This window comes from Gadus macrocephalus, chromosome 9 (assembly GCF_031168955.1).
Source record: "Gadus macrocephalus chromosome 9, ASM3116895v1".
In the NCBI taxonomy this organism is placed as follows: domain Eukaryota; kingdom Metazoa; phylum Chordata; class Actinopteri; order Gadiformes; family Gadidae; genus Gadus; species Gadus macrocephalus.
Window position 1 is genome coordinate 7,845,020 of NC_082390.1, and position 20,839 is coordinate 7,865,858.

The 20,839-nt window shown below is 47.4% G+C and overlaps 1 protein-coding gene across 1 annotated transcript in view; it reads left to right on the plus strand.

Moving 5' to 3' along the window:
* The first annotated feature begins 3,756 nt into the window (after nucleotides 1-3,756).
* The window catches only part of pamr1b (peptidase domain containing associated with muscle regeneration 1b), a 25,276-nt gene continuing 8,193 nt past the window's right edge, over nucleotides 3,757-20,839 (plus strand). The window contains exons 1-6 of the mRNA XM_060060581.1: nucleotides 3,757-4,008; nucleotides 12,668-12,847; nucleotides 13,713-13,838; nucleotides 14,711-14,825; nucleotides 17,725-17,942; nucleotides 18,539-18,646. Coding sequence (XP_059916564.1) covers nucleotides 3,834-4,008; nucleotides 12,668-12,847; nucleotides 13,713-13,838; nucleotides 14,711-14,825; nucleotides 17,725-17,942; nucleotides 18,539-18,646 — 922 coding nt within the window. The 5' untranslated portion in view covers nucleotides 3,757-3,833. The remainder of the gene's footprint in view (nucleotides 4,009-12,667; nucleotides 12,848-13,712; nucleotides 13,839-14,710; nucleotides 14,826-17,724; nucleotides 17,943-18,538; nucleotides 18,647-20,839) is intronic.

A 20,839-nucleotide genomic window follows, 5' to 3' on the forward strand; every position in this document is an offset into this window, starting at 1 on the left:
TCATTTACATTTTGATCACTCAGTGGGGCGGGGGGCGGGGGAGGGGGAGGGGGGGTAGAGTCGTCAGTGCAGAGCCAGGAGCAGCAGCCACCGCTGGCTGGGTGTAACTCTGGAAGTCTTGTCTGTGGTCCAGTTGGACGACAGACACGGTCGATCAGAACGCCACGGCCGATCAGAACAAAGGAGAAATGTGTGTTTCTCTGCATTTCTTGATAGGCGACACGGAGGAAACAATCAGAAACATTTCTGCCGCGGGTGGTGAATGAATTCTGTGCTTGAGATGTTGGTAGCTGAGCCAATCTCTGACACCTCATGATTGTAAATTATGACAGAGGCCAAGTAGGAAGAGGGTGTTAGCATAACAACTGACGCTTTGTCTGGGGTGAAAGTAATGAGCTGTGTGTTTGGTCGTGTGACAGTTCCTCTTCCGTCAGAGTTCATATGTCAGGAGGGGCTTAATCTAAACTGTACTGACCTTGACATCATGGCCATGAACAGTTTACATGATAACACACACACAGGCACCCATGCATACACACAAACTCCTGCACACATGCATGCACACACACACACACACACACACACACACACACACACACACACACACACACACACACACACACACACACACACACACACACACACACACACACACACACACACACACACACACACACTCTCTCTCTCTCTCTCTCTCTCTCTCTCTCTCTCTCTCTCTCTCTCTCTCTCTCTCTCTCTCTCTCTCTCTCTCTCTCTCTCTCTCTCACAGACACACAAACACACACACACACACACACACACGCACACAGTAGCTTCCATTCTGATTCTGTTCTATCCTGTGCAGACCCCTGGTGATGTCACAATGTCATGCAGAAGTGAGGTCATCTTCTATCAATACCACCGGGAACTGTTTTCCCGTATCCATAGAAACATAACCAAATTGAGCCCGCATCAAATTCCACCACAAACTAATCCGAAATTACGCCATCCACTCTTTCATCATGTGGGTGTGCTGCACTGGCCTGGAGACCATGCAGACTACGTGACCCCCCCGTTCTGTTTCACCACACGGATCAGTCTGGACCTGCAGCCGCCCATATCAATCTCACTTGGATGGAGAAGAATCCTTCAACCAATCAGCTGAACAAAACACGGTGCTCTGTTCAGAGGGCAGACGAATGATGAAAAAAATATTTTCCGCTGAGAAACTCTTATACTCTTTTGTAATAGTTGCTATAAAGTCTATTACCATAACTGCACCTATGGTTGTGTTTACTCTTCTGATGTTAAAGATTGTATTTTACATCACCAACCTCAACGAAACACATGTCAGGTCCTGTGATGAGAATGATCTCCAGGCTAGGGCTGACGTCCGTCTTGCTGTGGTGTGCTATTATTTGTCTGTATAATTATACTCTCCATAGGTTATACAAAGGGAGTGATTACAGGTTTCGAGTAAGATATCTCTTTCACTAAGTGCACTCTTTCCGAACAAAGTGTCAAACGTCTATTGATACTATTCTCAGTGACCTTGGCTACCGCTGACTCAGATATTATTCTCTGAAATACAGTACAGCTGTACAAGATAATACATGATATTCTTTCTACATAAAGAAGTAACACGGATATAAATAGATCCTCCTTGATCTGTTTATTTTAGGCTTTCGCTCTTGAGGGAGGGTCTGTCAGGACGAGAGAAGAGCCAGAGACTAAGGGGACAGAATCGGGTTTCAAATAATAAACTATTCGGCATCTGGAAGACCACTTGGGATGAGATGAAGGTTCTGAGGTCTTCCAGTCTCTCTTCTTTGTTTCTTTATTTATTCTGTCCGTTCCCTGTTATTCATTTTACCCCTCTTGCTTACAAGCAGAATTGCAGATGTACAAATACGCACGCACCCACATGCACACTCACACACACTAGCACTCAAACACCAGATCACTGTCTCATACATGCACACACACATACACACAAATGAATGCACGCACAAACGCATTTCAGCATGCACGCATCAAATCACGCAATTGCACATGTTGACACACAATATGAAAGAGAAACATAATTGCACACGTTCAAGTGCAAACATACACATACACACACAGACACACATACACACAAACATGCACACACGAACATGTGGACATACTTCACGTGTTCACGTACACATGGATGTCCATGTGCACTCGCATATGCAAAGACACCCTTAACACCCCACTCAAACACACAGACACACACGAGTCACACACACACACACACGCACACACCTACACACACACACACACACACACACACACACTGTGGACCAGTGGCAGTGTCCTCTTTGGACTACACGCTGTGGTTGATGAGTCGTCCATAGATACCACAGATACATGAAGTCTGACGCCATGGTAACAGCTATTGAGTTAGTCCACTTCTGCATTAATTTAAAACCCATTGCACAATCTCCAGGAGAAGCTATAGGATCCTGGCTGTTGGTTGTTTTTTTCTTGTGTTTTCCAACATCGGAAAAAAATTAAAAATCTGGAACGTATACTTTCCATCTTCCATGAACTCTGTCACCTTTCAATCCCGGTCTTGCCTCGTCAGCATGTGTCCACGATTTTTATGGATGGTGAGTAAGAAAATAAAAAAGAGTGCAAAGTCTTAAGTGAAACTGGGAGTCATGCAGTGGTACAGTCTTCAAGGAATCTGGAAAGTAGGAAAGTATCTCAAATTGCCGTCGTTTAGATTTCAAATCATTACATTCTTTCAACCTCCAGCATGATTCTCCATTTGTTTTGTTAGGTTTGGAGGCGTACAGTATGATCAGTGCATGCTTAATCCTATAATCGTTCCTCTTCCCCTCATCCTTCATCCGTACTCGTCGTATTGTGCATGTGATTGTGTATCTGTGCATATTATGGTTTTGTGTACATGTCTGTGTGTGAGTGTCTATGAATTTGTATGTGTGTGTGTGTGTGTGTGTGTGTGTGTGTGTGTGTGCGCATCTCTGTGCGTTAGTGTGTTTGTGTACACGTATTTGTGCATGTTAAACTGTGACTGCAGTGAATGTATTGGCACAACTGTATGAGGGGAATGACTTAACCCACTGCCCCCCCACCCCGCACTCACACACTCACTCCAAGTGCAGCCCCCAAGATTATTCACCAGCGGTGAAGTTGACCCTCTGAGTGGAGCCAGGGAGGTTCTGGTGGGAGAGAATCCGAAGTGCAACTCCTTTATGAGTCTGGGCTGTAACCTGAACCACAACACAGTGAGAGAGAGAGAGAGAGAGAGAGAGAGAGAGAGAGAGAGAGAGAGAGAGAGAGAGAGAGAGAGAGAGAGAGAGAGAGAGAGAGAGAGAGAGAGTGAGAGAGAGAGAGAGAGAGAGAGAGAGAGAGAGAGAGAGAGTTAGGGAGAGAGAGAGAGAGAGAGAGAGAGAGAGAGAGAGAGAGAGAGAGAGAGAGAGAGAGTGAGAGAGAGAGAGAGAGAGAGAGAGAGAGTTAGGGAGAGAGAGTGAGAGAGTGGGAGAGAGAGAGAGAGGGAGACCGAGCGATGGAGCGAGAGAGGTTGGGAGGGAGAGAGGGAGTGTGAGGGAAAACAAGAGAGGGAGAGAGAGCGATGGAGAGAGAGGGGGTTTGGAGGGAAGGGGGGGAGGGAGGATGGAGAGAGGGAGGGAGAGAGAGAGTAAGAGGAAAGGTTTTGCATAGAGTGAGAAGGCTAGAGAAAGAGAGAGAGGGGAGGTATAGAAGGGGAGGGTAAGATATAGCGGGAGGGAGGGAGGGAGACGGAGAACGATTGAGAGCATGATGTCAGCTGAGTTCAGAAAGTAAACAGTGGAGCAGTCTGCAGCATGCTGTCTGCCGGCCGGGGAGTTTGCCTGGGGAGACCCCAGCGCGGGGGCACCCACACCATCCCGTGGACCGGCACCCGTGGGTACAGGGGTCGGGGGCTGCCGTCCTTCGTCTCCATCTTCACCTTTGTCCTCCTCCTCATCCTCCCGCTCCAGGGCTCAGCCTGGCCTCACGGTAAGACACACTCAGCCCTCTCTACCTCTACCTCTCTCTCCTCTTCTCTTCCTCTCTGTCTACCTCGCTCTCTCCAACGCTTTATCAACCTCTCTACCTCTCTCTCTCTCTTCCTCCTATCCTCTCTGTCTATCTCTCTCCCATCTTTTTTGACCACTCTCTCTCTCTCTTCTCTCCCCCCTTCTCCTCCTGCCGTCTCCCTCGGTCCTCCTCAGCCCCGTTGGTTGAAACATTTCTCCGGGGGATTGAGAAGGGAATACCGTCGGAGGGAGAGACGGCCGGACGGCTGACCGCTCTCTGAATGCAATGGGAACAGCACATTCAGAGGGTAGAGAGGAATAGCGACGAGCTAGTGAGGCGAGCGTTCGACCTCAGCAGAGCTGTGGTTGTACTTGTTGTTGTTGTGAAATGTTGGACGATTGGCTCTGGCCTGTGCTTTGTTATGGGCTTGCCACCCCAAGCGGTGAGTGGGATCCTGTTGTAGGTGTTTGAGCGCACGGTTCAATCCGAGGAGGACAAAGGAGGGGGAGATTGAAGCACGGGCCAGGGTTTGGGATGGCGGCGGGGGGGGATGCAATGTTTCCGATGTTAAAACCACACATTCCGCTCGGTGGATGGGGAGCCGGTGGTGGGGCCGTGGGAGGCTTGGCAGTGAGTTTGCTGTTCCGTCCTCCTGGGGTTTTTCCCGGTTGCTTTTAAAGTAAAAGCGCCGCTGTTACTTTTGGTGATGTCTTCAACCGGAAACCCCGTCCGCCCACAGCCGTATCCTGACGGCTATGACGCCGATAAGAGGGGTCGCGCTTGTCGTTTATCTGGCGGTCGCTGCCGGGAGAGTGTGTATGGGAAGCATGCGCTCACTAAACGACTACACCAGCCACCCCCCTCCCCCCCACACCTCAGCCCCGGCGCTGACAGCCCAGCTGGGGCAGACCTGGGAAGAGTTACGAGCTGACGATTAACACGCCTGAGGGCATTACGCTGTGTTTTCATCATCCCGGGTCCTGCAGGAAACACCAGGATGAGTTTAAAGAGCCGGGGCGAGTTGTGGGGCTTAAGTGTCCCATGTGTTGTTCACCGCGGGGCATAGCTCGCTAACAAACTGGCATGCCCTGTGTGCGATGGTCTTGATGGCTGTGAGTCACCCCCCAACGTGGCGTGAGGCGGTAATGATTGCACGTGTGCTCAGCTGAATGGGGATGGGGATACTGGGCTGTGGAGGGAGGTTGGGACATGTTGTTAGTGTTTGGCTTGTTTCTCAGTCTCGGGCAAGAAGCTGTGGTTATGAAAATATGATATGGTCTTTTTCTCGCTCCTTCTGTTTTTGTGTGTGTGTGTCTGTGTGCATGTGTGCGTGTGTGTGTGTGATTGCGTACGTGTGTGCGCGTGTGATTGTGATATGGCGTCTGACCCGGGCAAGCGTTCAGATGCAGTTTTGTGTGTGTATATGTTTGGGGCCGGGGTTTGAAATGATGAATTGAAAACAAACAAAGCTACGACAGGGCTATCTGACCCACAATCGCCATGGCGATCCAGGCCACTCGACACAATGACGTCGTTGAGTGACAGCGTTTTTTATGGACTTTTTCGGTTTTTGGTTTTCAGGAGAAAGAAAGTAATTGTGTGTGTGTTTAGCATGGTTATTCTGCATGCCTGCTTTGCTCCCTGAGAGGTTTCCTGTTCCAAGGAAGGGGAGTCACACACACACACACCCTCACACACACACACAGACACACACACAGACACACACATACACACACAAACAGGCAGGTAGACGTACACACAATTACACAAACTCACACACGCACACAAACCCTAACCCACACACAAGCCATAAAGTCTTTATTTTCCGTGGCATGCGAGTGTCATATAAACCGCTGTGCTCAGCAACACAAGGAAACGGTTAATCCAGCAGACGCGGCCCATGACACAGTGGCTCATGTAAAACCTTTAGAAGACAATAAGGACGAGGCCGGCGTGTCCCTGCCTGCACCGTGCAGCTGTATCGACCCCTTGAGGCACCCCCTGAACAGGAGCCATGGCAACAGAGACCGGCTTTGCTGTGGTGACCGTCACACAGACAGGCGTGAATCATGACTACCGTTAATCACTGCTATGGCAGCGCTGCGGTACACAAACGCTACCTTCATCTAAAAAAGACCCCCTCTCCTGATTGAAACGCCTTGAAGCTCTGTTGATGCAGAAAGGGGCCTCAGAGCTTATCTATCGCTCAGGCAAAACGGTTGCTTTTGATCCTGAATGATAAACAATCCATCAATCAATCCATGAAATAATTCTGGTGTACAACGCATCTGAACCCAACGCATCCGAGCCATGTGCCACGGGCGGTATGTGGCTCAGGAGGGAGAGCGGGTTGGCTGGTAACCGGAAGGTTGCTAGTTTGATCCACGGCTCTTCCTGGCTGAGTGTCAAGGCGTGCCTCTGCAAAACACCTGCCCTTGACGAGCTGGCTGTCTCCTTGCATGGCTGACACCTCCGTCGGTGTGTGAATGTGTGCATGAATGTTAGGCAATATTGTAAAGCACTTTGAGTGGCCACTGGTTAGAATAGCACTGTTTAAATGCAGTCCCTTTACCATTTAACCAACAGGTAAAGCCAAGAGCTTTTGTTTTTGCAGATTCTCCTGCGTTCTCCTTGTTCACCCGTTGCAGTACTTCAGAATCCCCCTAGGGGTGGATAAACAGCAGAGCAGCAGACGTCAAGTCAATCTCAAGCACAGACCAGCTGACAGCAGCAGTGTCTGCTGCCTTTGGCGCTGAACTCAAAGAGGACCCGGGCTCCCCAGGTAGTGAACTAAGAGACAAGGTCAGAGAACGACAGCCCGCTGGCTCAGGAGCTTTCATCTCAACGGACTCCGGGCGTTATCCTTCCAGAAAGAGTTGGCAGTCTGCCAGCGTGGAGGAGATGATGCCTGCCACGCCCGGCTTTGCCGTGCTTGGTGTGCCTCTCTCCCTTGCGGGTCGTTATAGCCTGCTATTCTCTCCCTCACCAATAGGGGAGCTGGTGCTATGGGCCGTGCCAGGTCCATGATTGGGTTGATTGGACGGGAGATAAAAGAAGCCATTCCCGTCGGCTCGCGCTCTCTCTCATGGCTCCGGCCTGATGCTGAAAGGCTAGCTGCAGCCTTGCTCTTCGATCATTACCGTATTCTGCGTTGCACTACATTACACTGATATGCACTGCACTTTTTGCTTGGCTTCTCATTACTGATTACAGTTGTATATAGTTAGTTTAATGAATATTGTTATTCCTTTGTGATCAACGTGGTCTCCTCGTTCATGTCAGCTCTACTTGAGCCAAGTGGTCCTGACAAAATGGGGGCTCGTCCAGATATTTTTTGATGACTCTTCTAGTGTGTGTGTTTGTCTGTGGGTGTGTGTGTGATATGACACGCACAGACAGCCACACACACACATACTCACACTATAACACGCACACACACACACAAACACACACACAGACACACAAATCTAGGAATATGTTAAAATAAACGCGACTAAAATGCTGATATATTTGCGTGAACGTAATGATTGGAGCGAAGGCATGAACAATTGAATGAGCGCCACCACACCGTTGTATGAGATGAGTCCACCATACAGCCATGCAACCCTGCTGCCTCAGCAGTATTCAGGCCCAGGGCCACACATCTGACACCGGCCCCCCAGGAAACCAATAAGATCCACAACCCACACATCCACACAACCCTTCCAAGAGTCACCATGATGTCAGCGTCTGGCCCCGTATCAAAGCTGCTTAGGAGACCCCCGTGGCTCGCAAAGAGCCGAGAGCATTGGAGGGGTCCGATCTAGGGGAGGGAATCAACAGGGGCCATACGATGTAATTTGTGTGGTTTCCGATTGGCCTCTACAGGTCTGCTGGGGTCCACCCTCCCTGCTTAAAGGAACATGGCCTTCAAAATAAAAGTAAAAGAAATTCGATTTTTGAGTCAACTCGACGATAAAAGTATTCGAGAAGCAATGAATACACGACTACAGCCGATACACTGTGATGGGGGTGTCTGTCTCATGCCTACAATATTGCTGTCTTAACCGCTGTGGGGTCTTGTAGGGACAAAAGGCAAATGCTATGTTGAAGATTAAATAATGAAACCATAACTGGATTGAAAACGGCTTCAATTGTGTAATGCATGGAAACAAATGTAAACTCTAAATAGATTACAGTGGGGCCCTTTATATTTAATTCAGCACAATATTTCAGCATTGCATGCAAACGTCAAAGTAAACACTATCTTCCTGCGCCCGTATGTATTACTATACAAACCCTAAAGCAGTATAGTCTAACACGATCATTTTGGCTAATTACATGAAATTATATTTTTAAGCCCAAAAGTCATGCACTATGAGAGGGCCAGTAGGCCTACATACAGTATTCATGAATTTGAAAAACACTTGAGTACCCAAAACTCTCCATATATCAACCATAAGGCTCCCATTTGCTGCCTTGTGGGAAGCTTTATATGGAATGATAATTACAAACTAAGCTATTTCCACGCAACCAATTATGTTGTCAGCTCTGGGTTAAGTGTAAAACTGCTCTTTATTAAAAATGGTTTTCGTGCCAAGCATTCCTGTTGAAGGCAACTCAAACATATAGTCTAACAATGAAATGTGAAACCAATCACTCATTCAATCACTTACTCACTTATTCACTAATTTACTCATTATTATCGCTTACTCACTCGCTCACTCGCTGGTCATTCGCTCACTCGCTCATTTATTCACTATTACTCTCACTCCTATCCACTCTCTGTCTCACTCACCCATTCAATCCCTCAATTTGGTCTCCGCTCTCTCTTGCATTCTAAGTCACACCTGTGCATGTGTTCTTTACCATTTGACCCCAACCAACCCAGTAAAGTCCCCCTTAAAAATGAGTTAATGATCGAGTCTACTCTTAAGAGCAGGTGTGGAGCTGAGAGCTGGACAGATGTGTCATTACTGGACACTTACTGGCCACTAAAACCACAGCTCCGGACAGGCCAGGAAAATGTCCACGCAGCAATATTTAACACCACTGCATTCATATTATTGGTTCCCTGCTTAACGAGAGATAGGGCTGCCAGGATAAAAAAAAAGAAGAAAAACTCTTATGAAATTGAACGATGAAGTAATATTTTCCCCGGTAAATAGCCTTAAAATGTCCCCTTAAGCCAAATGTTTAAATGCCGGAGAAAGCCTCCTCCAAGTGAGTGACACTCTTGAGTAAGCTGCATTGTCTCTGAGGTGGACGCTGTCACCACATTTCCAGATGGGCTCATAAACTCTGTTAAACTGTCCTGGTGGCGTGCTGTGAATCAGGCGGAACGGCGATGTCCACCGGGGCTCAGCGGTAGAGCAGTCAACGCCGTCTCTAGACCCACGGTAGTGGGCTCCTTTCACCTCTGTGACCTCTAGGAGAGACCCCACCCTCAGCACACTACTCAATCAGGACCAGCTGCCTGCTCAGGCCCGCTAGGATGACTTGGACTGCAGAAAAGATCACAGATTAAACCATCCCTCTCTCTTTCTGGTCTACCCTTTTTATATAAAAAAGAACATAATAAGAATCCATAAACTGTAGAATAGCAATAGAGTTTGATTTCATTCATTTTTAACACTAGAGAACTTTTGCGCTTCAATCATTGGTTCCTATTTTGGTCCAATATACTGTCTAGTTGTAGGATCAGCATGCTGGGCTACTGAAACCCCCCCACCACCCCCTTATGGGCAGGTTAAGGGATTTGGTCTCTGCTGGGTTTATTCCATGCATGGTTGTGTCATTACAAACAATGAAGTATACATTTTCTAATGCAGCACACAACCCACTATGGAAAACTAAAATGTTGAGTAAAGCGAACTGAAAAGCACATGCTAGGTAAGCTTACTGCTTTTAACATGAACTGATAGTGTGCCAACTTAAATAAGGAAAATGCTGTATGGGCTCCTGCAGTTCCAGCCATCATTAACCATTAAAAGTAGACTAAAAAACGTTAAAACTTTAAAAGACAACTTTCATTGGTCTACATTTTACTCTGAAAGGAGGAAACAAGATCCAGGGGAGGGAAGTTCAAGCTTGAAGAAAAGGGATTTTGCATGGTGTAAAAAAGAAACAAAAACAAAGAGGACCTCTCAGTTGCGACATGTCTTCATTCCACAGATGACTGCGGTCCTGAGGGTTGTCCAGAGGAAACGCGCAGAAAATAGTCAGAGCAAACTGACGACGTAGGCTTTTCGTGTTTTCCTAAGCGAAAGGGTGGACACAAGTTCCAACACAAATGTGTTGACTTCTTCTTCCTTGCTCGGTTGTACTTTAGTTTTAGGGAGGGAACCTTGAATATGAAACACCTGTTCAGGCCTGGCAGGGCCATTTAAGAGCGGTCATCTGACATCTCACTCACTTAGACCCTAGCCCACTCACCGGCTGTCCGACAGCAAGCAGTCCGAGGGCTGCTGGACACCTGCTGCTTGCCTAATAGGTTCACTTTAGACTTCTGTCTTGACAACCCACACTATATTTTCACACTCATTCAGACTCATACATTGCACCACTATGCCACAAAGCTAAAGAAAGTATATAAATGATGTAGGATAACATTGAGGCGATGAAAGGACAGCAGTAAATAAACCTAAGCATTTGATCCACCCAAAAGACACTTCAATTGAACGTCAACATGTTGGAGGGGAGATTTGTGGTCATGACAACACAAGCCTTTCATAAGACTCCAGAAAGATGGAATTATAATCCTCCAGAGACAAAGATGAATTTGCTTTGTGGTTGCAGTTAACAGAGAATGCTATCATGTTCTCGGAATATGTTTACAAATTAAGGAACTAAAAAAAGGGTTAGGCCGATAAAGGATTAATGTAATATAAAACAGGCTCAGAATATTAGTCACCACTTCTCTGTGATGTTGAAAGATACTTGTGGTGCGTGAGGGGTTGGCAAATAAACATTCAGAGAATAGACATTGTGACATTTTAATCTTGGATACAACAAAACAACCTAATTCAAACAAAGTGTTTAGTCCACCAGCAACAAACAGAAATGGGATAGTCACAGAAGACTGGTGAAAACATTACGCAACAGATGAGTTCCTTTTAGCATCCTCGATTGGCTAGAATGTTGATGACTTAACTCTTAAGTCTATCCCTCTAATTTACGTATTAAACCTGCACTATTTTAGTTCCCTATAAGCAGCCTCTAGTGGCTTGAATTGTAGCTACACTTAGGGCTGGATATATCTTCCATGGTGGGGGAAATATTCCCTGGCTAATTTGACTCATGGATGGCTGCATTTAATTGTCAAGAAACTTTCTAGTTCAGATATTTTTCGGATATGGAATAATGGAGTGAATAAAAAATGGACATAATGAACGTTTAAATAATCAGAATCCGGAAAATATACCAAAATATTTGATGGATAACAGACAGTGAGAGTACCAGGGAAGAGCCAGGGATTTAACGGCATGGCTTTCATGCAGATTAGCTTACATTCCATGGTGGAAACGCAGGCCGAACCAGCAGACCATCTTCCTAGGATGAGGAGGCATTCCTGAGGAGAAGAGCAAATTCCTAGCAGCAGTAGGATATCATCCATGTTTTTTTAATCCGAAGTCTGCTGTAGAAATGCATAAATATTTTGCAGAGAAATGCTTCAGCTTTCTCACCACATCTGTGCATCTGTGCAGCACAGCACCGAACCCAGTCGCCGGACGGACGGAGCAACGCCACCCCGAAACAGAAGTCTCTTACACGCTTCGCATTGTATTGACCTCCATTCAGTTCTGTTTTTTCTGTTTGCAAGGGGGGACACCCACACCCACACAGGACGCACATGTCCTCTGCTGTGTCTGCGTTTGTGGCCAGATTTATTTTTGTTTTTGAGTATTCAGTCATCAGATGTTTTCCAACATCGGAGACCATAAGAACTGTTGCTTCAGCATGCGAGGCACATGATGCTAGCCCAGCCGTATCACAAGACAAAAACAAGATGAACTAAAACCAACATCATATCATGATCATATAATGTGTCATCTCAGATATAAAGAGTGTGCAAGCAATAAGATTGAGAAAAATATTAGTTTTTTTGCGCTGTGACTGGATTTAGGTGCCTGACACAACATTTGTGGCTCCTATCTGATATTCGTCTTCACTGTCAAGACCACAATTATTTCCTAATCTGTTTCAATGTATTCTACGTAGTGATGACTACCCAACTGATTTGATTTAGATGGGAACCAGTAAAGGCATTGCGGGGCCTGACAGTTGATGTTTCCACTAAAAACACAAATGAAAAGCCTGTTGTGATTATCCCTAATTCTGATTCCATGACAGCTGTTCTGGTATGTTTCCATTATTCAACAGAATAATGAGTCAGAGTGTGAGAGTAAATACAAGTCAGATATCAAGAAGCATACTCGCTGGAATCCACCTCTCTCCGATAAATAACTAGAAAAATGTATAAACATCAGTACTAATCAGAATCAGCCATCTTGTAACCAATGCCTAACTGTATTATAAATATTATATCTAAAGGAAAGGGGAGCTGAACTTTTCCCTAAACAATAAAAAACAAAGTAATCACTAACACAAAGTAGCCGAAAGTACTCACACTAACACGGCCGTTGTGGTCTTTCCTCAGACTACAGGTACGGTTTCTCCGACCACTGCCCTGGACCGGAGTGGAGCGTGATGTGCCGCAACTGCTGCGAGTATGACGTCATCCGGTGTAAATGTCCGCTGCAGGGCACCCGCGTGGGCTACGCCGTGCCGTGCTGCCGTAACGCCATCAACGAGTGTGACCCCTGCATCATCCACCCAGGTGGGCTTAGCGCCGCACTCTTTACGTACTCATTTTTTTGATATTTATAAATGTATGAAGAGTGTGGTGCACTTTTCCTCACATTGGATTCCATGTTCATGAGCTCAAACAACACCTGGAATCTTTTCCTCATGGCTTTCCGGTTTCACAAGTTTTATCCATTTATTTTTACAGTAACAGCTGTCTATAGTCGAATGATGACTGTCCATCACGTTGTACTGTAAAAGCACAGAAGTAGACTGTATTTTATGTTGCATAATTCCATCAGTAAGTTCCTTCCTCGCAAAAGAATCAAGGCTGTGATCAACGAAGGAAGGGAAAATTCATTCCACCGAGCAGTCGTTTTGGAAGTGATTTCCTTCTCTGCCTCACGTCTGGTTTAAGCATCGGCGTCTGTCCATGCTCTCCGAAGAGTTCACCCTGATGAGTTCACCAGTCCGCCGGGAAGTGAACCAGGGCCAGCTCTTTGAAAGGGTTCAAATAGTTCAGGAAAAGAAAAGTTAAGAGTTGACAGTGACGCACACACTACTGACTGTCATGCAAGTGGGCCTTTTCTATTTACATTCCGCCTGTCCGTCTGAGTGTTTGTCCATCTATCTGTCTGTCTGTCTGTCTGTCTGTCTGTCTGTCTGTCTGTCTGTCTGTCTGTCTGTCTGTCTGTCTGTCTGTCTGTCTGTCTGTCTGTCTGTCTGTCTGTCTCTGTCTGTCTGTCTGTCTGTCTGTCTGTCTGTCTGTCTGTCTGTCTGTCGGCCTGTATGACCGTCTGTCTGAGTGTCTGTCTACCTGACGTCTGTCTCTCCGACCATGTGTCTCTCTCTCCGACCATGTGTCTGTCTCTTCGACCACGTGTGTGTCTCTCTCTCAGGGTGCAGTATCTTTGAGAACTGTAAGCGGTGCAACAACGGGACCTGGGGTCCCCGCGACGACTTCTTCATCAGAGGGAAATTCTGCGCCGAGTGCCGCCCTGGCTGGTCTGGGGGGGACTGCCTGCGTGAGTACTCTCCAAACCCCCTCAGCCCTCTACCACCCGCCCTCCCCTTCCCTCCCCTTCCCTCCCCCTCCATCCCTCACCTTCCCTTGACGTCCCTCCCTCCCCTTCCCTCCCTCCCCTTCCCTCCTCTCCCTCCCCTTTGCTCCCCTTCGCTCCCCTTCTCTCCCTCCCCCTCCCTCCCTCCCCTTCCCTCCCCTCCTCTCCCTCCCCTTTGCTCCCCTTCTCTCCCTCCCCCTCCCTCCCTCCCCTTCCCTCCCTCCCCTTCCCTACCCTTCCCTCCCTCCCTCCCTCCCTCCCCCTCACTTCCTCCCCTTTCCTCCCTTATCCCAGTGGCCTCAATTAATCTCTGCTCGTGGCACTTTCCCCTGGCCGACACATTTGTCTCCGCGACGTGTTGCTTTCTTCCTGTGTATTGTTTTCTGCACGCTTTTACTATCTTAAGTGTGCAACACATCATCATGTCCTACGAATTTTCTCCGCTTCGGAACATGGCCTGAAGGTTCTGCGGTGTCAGCGAGCGAATATGTTAACGTTCCATGACATCCCCCAAATCGTGGCTATAATTAAGGTAATGTTTGGATGGATGAAACAACACTTTACTATATGCAAAACCAATGCCATGGGGCACAGGAAAACAGACCTTTCCTCACAAGCTGGAATCTGTCAGACGGATAATGCCTATGTTGGCCGGGTGTCATTACACACATTCATTGTGGGTTGTGTGTTCGCTTCTATCGCAGTAGCAGGCCGGTGAGCTCCATTTCCCCTCAGCCTCGCAGCAGAAACCCTAACCTTTAGCCATGTACGCACAAATTGTTTTGTCGACCGCCAAAAAACCTCTCCCCCGCGTTGTGTGTTGTTATTTCTACCAGAGTGCGGGGGAGTGGTACGTAAACGACAAGGACATCTGGTTCTGGAGAGCTACCCCAACAATGCCCGCTGTGAGTGGACCGTGCAGGTGGACCGAGCCTTCACCATCGACTTCAGGTTCCCCCAACGCTACACTCTCACTCTCCACTCTACTGCACCAGATCACTCACTCATTTCCAGTAATATCTAAGGCATCTAGCAGACGCTTTTATCCAAAGAGACTTACCTTAATAAGTACATGTGTCAGAAGAAAGAGAAACAACAATATAGCGCTGTCGGTAGAGTTAGGATGTTCATAGAACCATGTGCCAAGCACTTACAATCGCTAAGTTAACCCATAGCCCGTACTCAAATAAGATAGCTAAGATAAGATGCTTCACAATGCTAAGTACTATATTAAAGTGCAAGGAGGAACAACATACAATAAGTGCGTACATTTAGTGCCAGGACGAACAACATACAAATAGTGCATCAATTAAGTTCCAGGACGTACAACATTCACAAGTGCGTACATTAAGTGCCAGGACGTACAACATTCAACATGTGCATAAGAGAGGTGTGGGGTAACGGGTGGGATAACGGTTGCCCCTCAGGAGAGAGCGAAACCCAAATGCAAACGAACAAACCCTTTAGACAGAATTCCTCCATCCAGGGGACCTTGAGGAGTTCAACAGAGGCCAAGCAGGGCAGACCAATCAGGCGAGGACAAACACAAGGCAGAAAGGAAACAGCCACAGAGGAGCTCTGAGTTAACCCATCTGTTAGAGCTATTCAGTTCCCTGCCCAGTGAAATCATTTCCATTTACTTTGGACACCTTGGGCCTCGCCAGTGAAGTCAGAGGCCCCAGAGCCACTGAAGACCACTGGCTACTTTCGTAATGGGATAAGCTATTGCTGCCGTTCTGTCCATTACGTTTTCCTATTCACTTTTCAATATGCACTGCCGTGTGGAGCATTAAAATACGAAGGGCACGATGTCGAAGCAGTCAGGCCAAAGGGTTTAATGCAGTTTGCGCTTCGTTGCACGTTGCCATCACAGGCTTCTACTAATTCCTAGTATTTCTCCAGGTGCATATTGAAGGCCCTTTCAACTTCACAGCCGTGGGTAACTATGGAAAGTATTGGCCCAGTCCAAAAAAGGGACGGATTCCCGTATAGATGAAATGAACTGTTCCCAGAGTACACAGAAATTTCATTTTTTATGGCCCCTGATGGTGTAAATGCCACGGAAGCGTTAAGTGAAATAGTCCAGCGCTCTGCCAAGGCCTCGTTTGGAGTTGATGGAAACGTATGAGGTTGGGCGTCTTGATTTATTGGCAGCAACAACCCCTTGTATTACCTGCTTCATTCCTTCCTCTGTATTCAAAACACACTCACGCACGCATACCCGCACACACGCACCCACACACGAACACACGCACACACGCACTAGTACCAAGCTTTAATGTGTAAAATCGGGAATCAGCCCAAATGGCAACAGGCTAAGGTTTAGCGTGGCACATTAGCACCAGAAGTCATTTTATTAAAGTGGCAATGTTTATGATTGAGCCCCTTCCAGTAAGCAGGCGAGTGACTTTCGGGATTAAAGGCACTCAATAAGAGTGTTCTGGCAACACTTACTGGCTGTGCAACTGTGTGACGCAAACTAGCTCTGGCTCGGCGTGAGTAATGATGTGATTAAATTGAAACCATTATAACAATATTATGGAAATCCCTATCGATCAGTATTGACTCTACAGCTATGCCGAGGTTATTAGGAGCTGCAAGCTAGTTGAAATGTTACACATTGTGTCTTTAATCTAAGGCCCAAAAAACGACATGAGAGTTTGTGTCATGCAATAATAAAAATCTGAAGAAACCCAAACGTCACTTCCATTTTAGCTACAGACAATTGTTGTTTTGTGACCTTGATTACAGCCTTGCATAAGTTTGATTAAATACCACAACAACATTAGTACGTTTCTACATCCGCCTGAGTAAACACATTCCCAAAGAAAACATCCACCAATCATTCAATTGTAATGAGTTGTTTATTTGTACTAAATGATATTCACCAGAAGGTCTTACACTGATATCAATTTGAAGAGACAGCAACCAATTAAGGCTGCTGTTAGTTCCCATTTTGCTCTGCAGTTGTTCGATTGGGAGGTGTTTATTGCCAGCTTTGCCTTTGTTTGCAGCACCTGTCTTTATTTGTTTAGTATACTGTTTCTTTACCACTAGAAATGATGGATTATTAGAAGTGAGCAATGGTGTGTCGTGTCAAAAACGTCCTCTTGTAGAATGAACGATTGATATAAGTTACATTTCTTATCATCAAAGAACTAAATTCTTGAACGATTAACTTAAATCAACCTGTCATTTATCTTGCTTCCTTTCAGAAATAACCCCTTTTGTTCAGAGCTGAACATTTCATCGGTAGCTCAGAAGGGTTCGGCCTCAGGGATTTTCCGCAAAAAGAATATACTGGCACAGGCAACATCTCTATTAAAATAATTGAGGTGTGTAAAAGTGGCTGGAACTCTGTCCGTGTTGTTAGCCCATTCAATGGCTCCGACTACAGCTCATTACTCTCCCGCTGGCTGTAGCTTGGCAGAGCTTACCGCGCCACGCTGCATGCCACTCTGTCAGACTGTGGTAACCCCAGGTCGTCTGTGGTCCACAACTCCATCAAACCGTTAGTCGCAGCCAAACACAATGTACAAATCACAAAGCATTTCATAGTTTTGTCTTTCATTGATTGTGATTCAGCTGGTTTAGAAAGATATTTAGAAGTCTTCTCCTGTCCAAGTTGGAAGTTCAGATCTCTTTTGGCTTTGGAGATGCCCTGTAACAACATAGCGGATCACTGGAGGTTTAAAGTTCAATGCTCGGGCAAAGGAATGATCTCAAGGGTAACTGAGGTGTAACACATTTCTGATCTCGCTCTTTCTGTTTCTGTTCCTTCTTCTTCTTCTTCTTCTTCTTCTTCTTCTTCTTCTTCTTCTTCTTCTTCTTCTTCTTCGTCTGCTATCAGGTTCATGATGTTGAGTCTAGAGTTTGACCACTCTTGTCGCTATGACTACGTGGAGATCCGAGACGGCGACAGCATCAACTCGCAGGTCATCGGTCGGTTCTGTGGGAACACCCGACCCGGGCTGATCCAGAGCTCGGGGAACACGCTGCACGTCCTCTTCGTCTCCGACGGCTACAAGAACTTTGATGGCTTCTTCGCCACGTTCCAGGAGAGTTCTGGTAGGGTTGTGGGTTAGGGATACGTTCATGTTAAAATTAACAACCTTAATCATACACTACTGAAATCAAAACACATTGTTTGCGGTGCAATAGTGTATTGGCTAGGCCAGGGGGTCCAACTGCCAACGAAAAGGTACTGGGTTTGAAGCCCTACATTCCTGTTAATAACATGTATTAAAGCACCAGCTGAGTATAACACACAAACACACACACACACACACACACTCACTCACACACACACATACAAATCAACATGCAAAGACTTACTGACATCCTACAGACAGACAGCCATACACCCACACAGACAGACAGACACAGACAAACAGATGCACACAAGCACACGCACGCACGCACGCACGCACGCACGCACGCACGCACGCACGCACGCACGCACGCACGCACGCACGCACGCACGCACGCACGCACGCACGCACGCACGCACGCACGCACACACACACGTTGCATGAATCTTTTAGAATCTAAATTTGGGTTTTCTTAACCAGGCCGTTAATATACCGTGAGGAGAATCGCTGTGACTCCTGGAACAAATGTCCAACTTTGTGTGGCAGCAATAAACATGCTTGTTTTTTCCCCAGCTTGCAGCTCCTCTCCGTGTCTGCATGATGGGACTTGCGTGCTGGACACCTCCTACTCCTTCTACTGTGCCTGTCTGTCTGGCTACACGGGACGGAGGTGTGAAAACGGTGAGTCACTCGCCCTATTATGAGTGGTTTTTAGGCGGTAAGCACCCGCTTCGAACGTTAACCCAAAACCAGCAAACCCAAAACCAACGGTTCATATCTGCAATTACTGGTCTATACGTTTTTATTTTATTTTTATTTGTCCTTTAATGATGTCATCGCATCTAAATTTGGCTTGTGGTTGTTGATATAATATACATCTGTAAAACATACATTTATAGCATTTCAAAGTAATTTTGATGGCCTTTGGGGCTGCCAATAGACTTATGAAACGCTGTGTGACACACATATGGAGTGGAGGCTGCGATGTGCGACCCCCCCCCCCCCCCCCTGCCCCCCCAGTCCTCTCAGCTGTGGTCTGGAGTCACATGGGAGGATTCTGGGGTTTGGATGAGTTTCAGCACCAGCTGCCCGCCCGCCTTACTCCTTAGTCTGTCACAGATTCGGCCAATCAGCTGTTTGGGAAATGGTGAAGGGGGTTTTTGACGGATGGGTTACAGACCACAGTGACCCCATGACAGTTGCAGGAAATGTACCGGATAAGAAATAAGCTCGCCTTCTGCTACATGAGTACAGTAGAAAACACGCACGAGCATGCGCCCACACACACACACACACACACACACACACACACACACACACACAACACACACACACACACACACACACACACACACACACACACACTACACACACACACCACACACAGAAATGCCACAAATACACAAATAAAGGAGAAAACAAATTGACTTGCAGGGCTGGGTGAAGTGAAGGTATGTGTGCTAAGAAAAAAGGAAGAAAACATGTTGCTCAAAATTGTCTGGGTTAGGTTTTGGAATTTTAGGAAAACAGCTTTGGTCTCCCAGACGACCAAGTCCACACCCCTCCCTCTCTCTCCCTCACACTCTCTCTCGTGCTCTCTCTCACTCTCTCTCCCTCTCCCCCTCTCTTTCCCCCTCCATCTCTCTCTTCCCACTCCCCTTCCCTCTCTCCATATCTCTCCCTCTCTCTCTCTCTCTCTCTCTCTCTCTCTCTCTCTCTCTATTCTTTCTCTCTCACTCCCCCCTCACCCCTCTCTCTCCCTCTCTCTATTCTTTCTCTCTCACTCCCCCCTCTCTCCCCCCCTCTCTCTCTCTCTCTCTCTCCTCTCTCTCTCTCTCTCTCTCTCTCTCTCTCTTCATTCTCTCTCACTCACCCCCTTCTCTCTTTCTCTCTCTCTCTCTCTCGTTCTCTCTCTCGCGTGCGCCTCTCTCCCCCTCTCGCTCCATCTCTCTCCCCCCCCCCCTCTCTCTCTCCCTCTCTATATTCTTTCTCTCTCACTCCCCCCCTCTCTCCCCCCCTCTCTCTCTCTCTCTCTCTTCTCTCTCTCTCTCTCTCTCTCTCTCTCTCTCTCTCCTCTCTCTCCTCTCTCTATATTCTTTCTCTCTCACTCCCCCCCTCCCCCCCTCTCTCTCCCTCTCTATATTCTTTCTCTCTCACTCCCCCCCTCTCTCCCCCCCCCTCTCTCTCTCTCTCTCTCTCTCTCTCTCTCTCTCTCTCTTCTCTCTCTCTCCTCTCTCTCTCATCTCTCTCTCCTTCACTCACCCCTCTCTCTTTCTCTCTCTCTCCCTCTCTCTCTCTTCGCGTGCGCTCTCTCCCCCTCTCGCTCCATCTCTCTCCCCCCCCCCCCTTCTCTCTCTCTCCCTCCCTCTCCTTGCAGGGCATTGTTTCCTAAGGGTGCAGCCACAGTCACTGTGGCTCATAAAGTATTTTATTTATGGGTGCCTGGATATGAGCCTGTGTTATTCCATGCCCATTACAACTCGGGCCCCCCCCCGACTATAGGAGCCCCGCAACAACGACCCACTGTCAGCCCCCGTCTATGTTGTTGTTCTTCTCCCCTGCCACTGCCACATAGTCTTGCTCTATGGGCTGAATCAGAGTCCATAAAACGGATGGTGAACCAGCTCACCACTGTAACACGGGCCAGCTTTGTCTTTGGAGGAGACGCCCATGAACACAACTCACTCCAGATACTCTGCCTTCGCCACGTACCGTACCCAGTCATTCTCTGACAGCTGCCTGCTCGGACAGCCTTTATCGTTTTCAAACCAGGACCACATCTCTCTCTCCGGTGTGATATACAGTCTAAGCTAGCTGGCAAGGCGTTCCGCGCTCAGTGGAAAGTCTCCGAGTTCGATCCCAGATGTGTGTAAC